The sequence below is a fragment of the Telmatherina bonti genome (assembly GCF_933228915.1).
Source record: "Telmatherina bonti genome assembly, chromosome: 7".
Taxonomy (NCBI): domain Eukaryota; kingdom Metazoa; phylum Chordata; class Actinopteri; order Atheriniformes; family Telmatherinidae; genus Telmatherina; species Telmatherina bonti.
In genome coordinates this window covers 13,746,641-13,757,583 of record NC_136625.1, presented here as the reverse complement: position 1 = coordinate 13,757,583, position 10,943 = coordinate 13,746,641, and the positions used below count along the sequence as shown (strand labels likewise).

Here is a 10,943-nt window from a genome sequence, read left to right as displayed (position 1 = left end):
AATGAATGAATGAATGAATGAATGAATGAATGGTAACTATGGAAACTATGTTTGTTTGGTTTTTTTTTCTGCTCCTTGACAGCAAATCTGTGTTAAATAAATCAGGGACAGACTTTTTAATGTATATTTTAGAGTTCATTTATTTTTTAGGAATGAACATGCGTGATAATATTTCTGTCCAAACAGTTGTAACAATTGGACTTTAACTCCCAACAATGCTGTAAAAAAAATATAAAGCTTGTAATGTTTTTCTTTATCAGTGAATTAAAGATGCAGCAGTGATTAAAACCATACAATGCAGGATCATGCGGACTAAAGAACACATAGGTTGCTTGTTTTTACTAATTTTTCTTTACCTTTTAATAAGGTGATCATTTATGCATTATTTCTTTAAATCAATAACTCTTTTTTAAACGAAAGAATTATAGCTATTTATCTCCTAGAACTTATATTTCTTACTGAAGGAGAAGGCTGAAAAATGAAGTGGGATGTCTCCAGTTCAGTCAGGACTCTGTCTCATGTTGCATGTTGCTCAACAAAGTTTACAAATCCTTCAGCACTCTTAAAATTTGTGCAGTCCGGGGCTATGGAGGGGTCAGAAAATGAAATGTTCTCCACATGTCCTGCAGCTGAACCAGAGAGGAAAAGAGACATGTCAAATGTTCCACAGTTCTGTGCCTGCTCTGACAGTGTAATGTTAAGCAAGACAACTGCAAATCAGCCATATTTACCTCACGTTCGTTACTGTGCATACATTTGTTTGTTCATGTGCAGAACTGATTGCAACTGCATCACAAATGCTGCTGCTGTATTGCTAATTCACAGCAGATCAGTGGCAGGAAAAATAACTGTTTTACACAATAAAAAAAAAAGTACAAATATATTCTGGTTTCTAAGGAAATAAATAAATTTTGGCAGAATTATTTTTACAATGTGAATAATGTGCTCTACGTGTTTAAATAATTTATTACAAAAGATACTTGAAAGTGAAAGAAAAACTAGATTATTTCTGGAAATACTCTTTAAACTACTTTCCATTCGAATTGTGGATGTATCCATATACCTGGTGCTGATCCAGTCATGACTAATACTAAACAGAAACCATATACTTCACTTTTACAGCCCATTTTGTACAAAATACAACACATGCGTGCTCCTTTACTAATGAAGAATTTTCCCATGAGCTGCTCATCATCATCAACAGAAAAAAAAACCCACACAAACTGCAGATGGACTGTTAAACAAATAACAGTAAACCGTCTACCGTTCCTCGTGAGGGTTCATTATGTTCCTAATGGACATCTAATCTTTAATCATTGAAAGTACAAACACCAACGTTTCTCCCTCACAAAAACAGGGTGTGTCGAAGTCTCGTTTCATCCTGTAACATAATAACCTTGTTAAGAGCTTTATATTCTCCACACTAACCCAGCCAATCATCGGTGCTGCATTAGGTGTAATGTGATTGTAACTAGGAACTAAGTGAGCTATTTCAGTTTCCTGCTGAGTATAGAAATACTACAGTGCACCACCATTTATTTTATCTTAAGGATGATAGCTTATCAACCACTGTAAAGTAGAAAAAAATAAATAAATAAAGTAATACATTTCTGAAAAGTCAATCTTCAGAAAGAGTTTCTCTAAAGTACTACTATTCTACTACTCATTCAATATTTAGAGAATCTAATTTATGATTAGTGATGCAGGAGAGTAATGTTCATTAAATGCCCCAGCCCACACCTTTGTTTATCCTTATTATTTCTGTATTTGCCTACCTTTAAAATGGTTTCCTAATTATTAGTGTTACATTTTTTAAGGTCAAGTTTTGATTTCTGGACCAGTGTGCATCAACTCAGGCAGATTTCTTTACATTTTATTAGTGCCATGTTGTTGTGACTTAACAGAGAATGGCAGGCAACATCAGTAATTTCAGTAGCGGGCATTTGAGTACCGTAATACATTGATGTAGTTCATAAAATGAATTATGTCAGTTGTAGCACTCCTTTTTCAGTATTTTCAATACTGTTGAAGTCTCAGTGTCATGGATCCCAAAGATACTCAATGGAGAATGGCATTTGTTACTTTAGTCATTAACATTAATAGTTGATTCATGATCCAAATGTAAAATTGTAACTTGTGAAATTTCAGAGCTGCTACTGTTTTTCTGTTCGAGTAAGAAAAAAATCGCTGTAATACGATAAGTTAAGTAGTTATATAAATTTCCTTTAAAAACTTTATCACGTGATAAAATATTACTCTAAAACTTTACATCAGTTAAAGTGCTGACATCATCATGAACAGGAAAAATAATTGTACATGAAGAGAAGAAGTAATACTTTAAAGGTGGAGTATGTAAGATTTTCAATATTTTCTAAATAAATTAACTAATAAAATAACTACAGTCATAATTAGATAGTTTTTTGAACATGTAGGTTCCAGTCAGTCCATACTTGATGAGTTATTAAATTACAAGTTTAATTAATGACAAATAACAAAAGGCATATATATATATATATATATATATATATATATATATATATATATATATATATATATATATATATATATATATATATATATATATATATATATATATATATATATAAAATTCATTTCAAACATGTTCTTTCAAACATGTTCCTTCATTTACAATATTTACCATATTTATACCTTTACCTTTCATTTCTGAAAATAATTGGGCATATGTATATTTTTATGGTCCTATCCTCATTCAGTTTGTATATTCTTATACTTACATTGTTGTACTACAGACTGTGGAAGGTAAAGCAAGATCTTTATTCTTGGGGGAAACCTGTTTCTTTACTGAACACATGACAACAACCGCTTTGGATCTGGAGCAGTGTGCCATAGCAGTGAGCGGTCAACAGGCGGCGCTCTGTCATTGCGTCGCTGCGTCAGACGGAGTGGGCGGGGCTAACATGGCGTCTTCAAACATCGGCCCGCTGTTGTTTTGTTTAGCGTCATTTTCATTACAAATCACCTCCTCCAGGTTTTTATCCGAGCCATGTTACAAACCCGTTTTCGACGGGAGACCAGACTCAGTAAAGTAAGTAACAGGAGCATGTTTATCGTGGGTGCAGACAGCGACACAGCAGTCTAAACAGAGATGTTCTTCTTGTTGTTTACGTCTGGAAAATAACTTATCAGCGCATTATTACAGTTGTAATATTCCTCTAGTAATCCACTTTCATTTACTATTTTTAATTCATAGCTTACATCAGTGTAATTGTATGATTGTAACTTAGAAGATGACAATACCTATTGCAATGAGTTTGTAGATCAAGGGGCTTATTGCCTACGTTATTTCTGTATTCATGCCGTCTCTTGAGTGATTTAATATATACTGTCTCGTGTTTTATGAAAATCAGACTTTCTTAATTTTATATCGTGCGGGGAAAATATATTCTTGCTTTAAATTAAGTCATATTGTTGAAAAAAAAAAAGCGCTTTAAGCATTAAAACACAAAATTTGAGGGAGAAAATTTCTACTTTATAATGTAATTATATGAATTTGACTATTCAATTTAATGCACGTCACTGCTGTAGCAGCTTAAACTGGACATGCTTCAATTTATGGCACATAGTAAAAATAAATCAGATGGGTTGATTAATGGGACAGGTTAAAAGTCCTGTTACATGCATTTGAAAATAAATGTTTTGTTGTGTTAAATCCCTCTTTTTGTGTTAGATTACACTTCTCTGTATGAAGCCACATAAAAGACCTGTGATTGGTTGACATGTGTCTTTTTTAATTACTGATAGACACAAACATTAAACATTTTATTACATTTTATTATGAAATATTGTTAGGAGCAAAATATTACAGAGCAATTGTGACATTTTTATTTAGATATGACAAAAGAACTGTGACTTTCCTGTATCATTAAGACAATATTTACAATATTGTGTATTAATGACAAGATGACTGTTTTTCTTCTATAAAACTGCTCACTGAGTTGTTTTCCATTAAACCAGTCTATTGAATCTGCGCTCAGGTTGAGGAGCAATTTTAGGATCACCCTCCAATATCCCTTTCAGTCAGAAGCTCCTGCAGGATATTGCAGGAACTAATAATCGGTCGCAGCCAGTATTCCACTTGCACAGTGATGGAGACGTCATTTTTTTAGACAAGTGTAAAGTGTGAGTGTAATGAATCTAAACATAATGCGCAACCTCTTGCTTGCTGTTTGTAGGACGAAGGCCCGACCTCACGAGTATGTAAAAGTGTCGGATCTTCCTCCTTCGTGGGATTGGAGGAACATCAAGGGGAAAAATTATGTGAGCGTCACAAGGAACCAACACATCCCTCAATACTGTGGCTCCTGCTGGGCGATGGGAGCCACTAGTGCCCTGGCAGGTAACCATGACAACAGAGATAGATGGAAGAAGAACTAGATAAAGCAGAGGACTGAATTTTATGAATGCCATCGTTTTAATTTCTAAATATTTCATATCACCCATGGAGTCAGGACTAAAATCTACTGTCAGTTTCACTGTTTTCTGCTGATAGTATTTCATACTTTTTTTTTTAGACCGTATTAACATTAAACGTGGAGGAGTTTGGCCATCGGCCTACCTGTCTGTCCAGAACGTAATAGACTGTGGGAGGGCGGGCTCTTGTTATGGCGGAGACCACCTGAGAGTCTACGCCTACGCACATGAAAAAGGCATTCCTGATGAAACCTGCAACAACTACCAAGCTATAAACCAAAGTAAGAAATACAATGTTTTCACCTTCCCAAAAAGTGCATGTGGTCAGAAAATTTGAGGATAAATCATGAAGGAAAGGCTTGTTTAGCAACAGCTTAGGAAGATTTCATCCTGTTTTATCAACAGTGCAGAAAGACGGGGCTACAAAGAAGTCATTTTCACAGCTAGTTAGCCTGCAGTTTTATCTTCGAGCACATCTATTACCTATGAACTTCAATTTTTTTCACTGATCTCAGTGTTATTCTTCATAAAATCCCTGCTGTTAGCCTCCAAAATCTTGAGAGTGGAGACTGTTACAGCTGCAGATTTATTACTCACAGAATCTAAAACCTGATCAAATCTTGACAAGTGCAGCTGTCTTCTATAAAAAATGACCTAAAGTGCCTTGCTGTGCTGCACAATAGATTTAATTGAATCATGTTAGGTGTGGACAACAGTTATAATAGCAGAGACATTGTATAGGGCTAAAAACAATGAAGGGCAAATTTAAACAATACATCTTAGATCTTAATTAATGAAATATTCCAATTGAAAATTTTTATTAATTACATAGTGGCATACAAGAACAAAATAACATAAGCATGACCAATAATCATAATAATCATTAACCCATGGAGGCCTGGATTCAGAATCCCTTTCCAAAATAAAAGCAGAAAGATCAGACCCAGTTTCTATGGAAATTCCTCAAGAATAATTAAAATGGGAGTGTCTTGGCCTCCATGTGTCTGTATGCACTCCCTACAATGTGTGGCATGCTCCTGATGAGACCAAGGATGTTTTCCTGAGGGCTCACCTCCCAAACCTGGATCAGGGAACCAGTCTGGTGCAGCTTAGCAGCGGTGGGTGGAATAAGACATGATGTCTCAGAGATGCTCCACTGGATTCAGGTCTGGTGAGCAGGCAGGCCAGTCCATAGCATTAATGCCTTCTTCCTGCAGGAAATGCTGACACACTCCAGCCACATGGGGCCAAACACTATCATGCATCACGCCCTACTACACTAGCATATCAACTTTTTTGCCATTCTCCAGACACGAATAAAAATGCTGTCTAAAAACCTTTAAAGTGGTAATTATCATAATGTATTTTTAATGAGACCATAGTTAAAGTGATCAAACATGCAATACACACTTCCATAACCACAGTATTACTGTCTTCTAATAAATTCAGAACCAAGAAAAAGAGGCAGGCTTGTATGGCACCTTGTAGCGAACACTTGTTAATATTATGTCTGCAAACTATGCCAAACGACAGTTTTATTGCATTTCCTTCATATTCCACCCTCAACTTGTTTGTATTGTAGTCACTTTGCTTGGTCAAGACAGATCTCTTGATTTATCCACCACACACTCAGACTCACTATTTTAAAAAATAATCCAACTGACCCAAATCTTGTATCCTGGTTGCTCCATCACTGCTAGCAACGTTGCTAACCTGTCGCTAGTGAAAAATCTAACCTCCTGTAGACATAAGCGGCACTCTCTGTCGTAATCAAGAGAAAATGTCTGTATTAGCTGTTTTCTCCCACTTCAGGATTAGATGTTAAATCTGACACTGACCATTAATCTAAATGTGTTTTATCAACCATCAGCAGGAGTGATCTTCTTCTCTTGTTTCAGGGTGCGAGCAGTTTAACCAGTGTGGAACGTGCTCCTTCTTTGAATCCTGTGCTGTTGTGAAGAATTACACTGTGTGGAAAGTGGGAGACTATGGAGATGTTTCTGGAAGAGACCACATGAAAGCTGAAATTTACACCAACGGGCCAATCAGGTAGCAGAAAGTCCTCCAAAGTTGTTAACAGGGAAGAATAAGTCTGACCTTTTAACTCTTCATCATTCATGATTACAAAATCACCACATAGAAATCTGTCTTCACCTTGGAACAGCTAAGCTTTATTTAATTTGATAATTCATTGTTATGACTTAACTCATTTACAGTTTTCAAAGGTTTGACTGCTTTTCATACGATCAAACCTTTCAAGGACTTTATTTATTCAGTTGTCTCTTAAGTTGTGTTTCAAACAAAACTTTACAAGAGGGTCCAAAAACTATATTAAATCTGATTATTGTGAAAAACACATTAGGAGTTATCAGGATATGAAAATATTCTTTTGTAAAAAATGTATTTTGTCAGCATTTGATTTGCAGATTTAAATCCTTCTGCAAAACTTTCCATATAAAAATGTTAATGATTAACTAGATTTTTTTTTTTTTTTTTAGCTGTGCTCTGATGGCAACTGATGGCCTGGAGGAATACTCTGGAGGGATTGTCGCTGAGTTTCACCCCCTCTCCTTGCCAAATCACATTGTGTCTGTGGCTGGCTGGGGCGTAGATGAAGACAGGACCGAGTTCTGGATCGTGAGAAACTCCTGGGGAGAGTTCTGGGTTGGTTTTACTCGCCATGCGTTGCCTGAATCAGCTATGCAGCTACTGTCATAGATTTCTGTGCTTTTGCTGTAATGAGTGAAAAAGTATTTTTAGGGTTGTTGCATTCACTGATGCTTAGCTTTGTGCTCGCAGATTGAACTGACATGTTTCTTCTTGCTTTCAGGGAGAACACGGCTGGGCGAGGATCGTTACCAGTGAATACAAAGGAGGAAAAGGCAACTGGTTTAACCTGGGTATTGAGAAAAACTGTGTATATGGAGACCCTATTTTAACATAGAAGCATCATTAAACTGACAAGCTCAAGATGTGCCATGTAATAATGGAAGTAATTTGACAAATAAATTGAAAAATTAAAGATTTTATGAAGTATGCCAGACTATTTCCTAACTGACAGCAGTTATTTCCAGGTATATAATCATTTTCAGCTGTGTTTTAGTTTTTGGGGAGTTTTTTTTTTTTAAGGCAGTTTTTAAGATTTCTGAAGGTATGTTACATCTTATTGAATACCTGGACAGGAGCACTTCCCAGTAAGGAAAGCTATACCCATCACCTTAGTCTATAACCATGTTGCCTGGTTAGATGCTGTGTTTGACAAAAAGAAAAAACAAATGTAGTGAATAAGTGAAGAATAAAGGAGAATGAAGATGGACTTTACTAGGAGTAATTAAGTTTAGTTGCTGAACACAAGACGAGCTGTTTACCTGTAAATTCCGTTTTGTCACAAATTTATTTAAAACCGCATCATGTGGATCATGGGATGTGTTTTTGAATGGCTGTGTTTGTGCTGATGATGACATTAGGTTATGAGGAATAAAAATTGACTTATAATTTTGGAAACTGATTCTACAGTTTGACACATAGGAAAGTTAGAATTCAAGACCTGTGCATGCAAAGACAGCGTCACAGTGAGGTAGCATACAATATGGCACTTAAACCAATCCATTTGTGACATCAGCTTTAAATTCTTCATGCATTTAGAAGAATTATTTGTGTTATGGGAGCTTTAAGTCTGTGAAGGAACAAAATGATTTGTCAGATGCTGCATTTAAAAAAATATTCCTTTTCAGACCTAACAAATGGTTTGATAAACTGTAGACTGGATGGATGACCTGCTGGTTAATCCAGTTTTAAGCTTGAAATAACTACAGTTTCATCACTTCAGATCCATTATCACACATATTTCATAAGGAAGCTGTTTACTCCCAATATCAGAATAGCCAAATCAATGGAAGTAGATCTATAGCGCCTTTTCTTCTGCACAAGTGAGATCAATATCAAATGATGCTTAGATTTCATTTGTTCAGATGAGGCTGAATGAGGATTTAGAGCTGATTTGTACTTTGTTTTCAAAGTTTGAGGAAATGTTAGCAGCTTTTTACATTTTAAAATCAACACTGGATCTTTTAGAAGATGTAGCTAAGAGTCAGTATGTTTTCATTCAAATACCACTAACATTAAATCACATTCATAATAACTTATTTAAAAGTGTTAGGGGAGAAAAAAAAAAAGGATTTTGATTGATTCCTATTTAGCCAGAAATCATAGAAAGTAAATGGTTACCATACCGACAGGCTGATGTATAGAGCTCGTTAGCGGGAGTGCTAAAAGAGGCTCTCAATCGCAAACTGTTGTATAATGTTTTCTGTGACTCTGCGGGGAACATTTTAAAAATAACTCTGCAGATTTCATCAGTCAGTGAGCTGATTAGGTGAATCATGGAAAATCTAGGATCCAGTGTTCTACAAGTTTGACTCGCATATGGGGAATAATGTCATTATATTTCATCTGCAACACAAGTTAATTGTTTTCTGTGTGTTTAATGCACATTGTTGTCTTTATTACTCTAAGCTTTATATTCTACTATTCAGTCTGGTCCAATATTAAGAGTTTGTCCATTTTTTTAAGGTTTCTATCTGTTGGTTTGAGTTACTAAGGCTGCATCATTGCCCAGCTGGTGGCTGTAATTATAAGCTGGATTCTTTGCACATAACCCTGCATTTCTGATAAACTCAGAAAGCAGGAAGCCTTGTCCAGAAGATGAAGAGCCCGGGGGATCCCAGGCCTGCTACAAATGTTTTAACATGTTCAAAAAATTCAAATTGTATGCTTTTACAAAGCGTCAAAGCAATAAAGAAGACAAACGTCTGGTCCTTGCCAACTTTACAGTAAAATTAACACATTCTACAATGAAAATTAACACATCAGATATGTTGTCTGATGTGTTAATCTCAAGATGCTTATGGTAAAGCATCTTGAGATGGCATTGCCGTGATTTGACGGTACATAAATTAAGTTGAATTGAATTGAATATGTCTTTAATAACTAACAAGAAAAACAAGAAGAAGCAACACTCATGATAGACGTCTGCAGGGCAGGTAAAAGCCAGAAGCTGTTTATCACATGATCCCTTTAAATTGCTCATCAGCTCATATGTACACGTCTTATAGCACAAGTTTTAGCAATTTACTGGTCTGCAAGTTTTACTTGGGATTTTCTTGACAATGAGGACGAAAAAGATATCAGAAAGATAGAAAAAAAACTGTTTTTGTCCATCAATCTGGAATACAAGTCTGTTTCTAAAGCATTTTCGTCGCTTTGAGAAAGGGAGCGTCAATGCAAGAAAGGTCTTTGATATTTGAGATCATTACCTGTAAAGGACACCTCCCCATAGCTGCTCTAGCTTCCTTTCAGCTGAGGTTTCTAAACGTTTCACCCTCTTGCTTCTGTTACCAGTCATTTTGGGGAAGAAGGCAAAGGACACACATGTCAGCAGGATTTAAACCTGCGCATGGAGACCCCAATGTATTTCTAGTCCATCACCTTGACCACTTGGCCACAACAACACTGTTCAGAGGCACAGTCCAGGTGCCTTTGTGTACCTTTCTCCTCTTATACATCAGGTATTGACTGATCTTCTTCACTTTTGCATGTATTGAAAGCATTGGGAATGGACCAACATCAACTCTTGTAAGATACAATAAATGGGATAATTGGGATACAGGGCATTGTGCATGGAATATATATCATATATATATATATATATATATATATATATATGTGTGTATATATATATATATATATATATATATATATATATATATATATGAGGGATTTTCTTTTCATTCTGCAAACTATAAAACCAAACTTTAACATTTTCACATTTTTATGCAATTTTAACAGTTAAAAGGGAAAGTAGCTAATTTTTAATCTTTTCTATTATTATTTCAGAGGCCTTCACACACTGGGAGCAATATGAAAAAAAGGAAATTACAAAAATTTCAGACGTGAAATATCAACATTTTTGTCAAAAGTGCAATACACTGTTGCAAATAAATTATGATTCTTCTAAAAAAAAAAAAAACCAGATTCCACATCAAGGTACAGAGATATTGTGCTGATGCTGACATGGAAAAGAAAAAAGAGGCAGTGGTTTCTTCATATTCTAGTAAAGAGAGTAAAAAGAGGTATCATTGCATGAAAAGCCTCCCTAATTTCTGCACGTATGTGTGTGGCAAATCTAACACCAGATCCTGGCCAGAAACTTACTTATAATGTTATATTTTATATCTAAAAAATGTGATTTAGCGTAACCACAATTTAAAACAAGCAGCCTTTGCCTAAGGAAGCTGAGTTTATCAGTTTGTCAGACAGTCAAAAACAAAAACCAAAAAAAGATCTGATCAGTTCTGCAAGCAAACATCATAAGCAACTAAATGTGATTGGTTGCATGCCTTTTCCATCACTTAGAGTCTATGCAGGAGAAACTTCCACTTTAACTGTGCAAAGTAAAAATGCAACATCATTCCTCTGCAAACAGTTTCACA

The 10,943-nt window shown here is 35.5% G+C and overlaps 1 protein-coding gene across 1 annotated transcript; it reads left to right on the top strand.

Moving 5' to 3' along the window:
• The first annotated feature begins 2,924 nt into the window (after positions 1-2,924).
• Positions 2,925-7,855, top strand: LOC306758050 (cathepsin Z). Its single transcript, XM_079243266.1, has 6 exons — positions 2,925-3,067; positions 4,215-4,378; positions 4,554-4,733; positions 6,351-6,501; positions 6,951-7,116; positions 7,283-7,855. Exons 1-6 carry the CDS (start codon positions 2,940-2,942, stop codon positions 7,394-7,396), a joined length of 903 nt encoding a protein of 300 aa, XP_079099392.1. The 5' UTR covers positions 2,925-2,939; the 3' UTR covers positions 7,397-7,855.
• Positions 7,856-10,943: the final 3,088 nt, after the last annotated feature.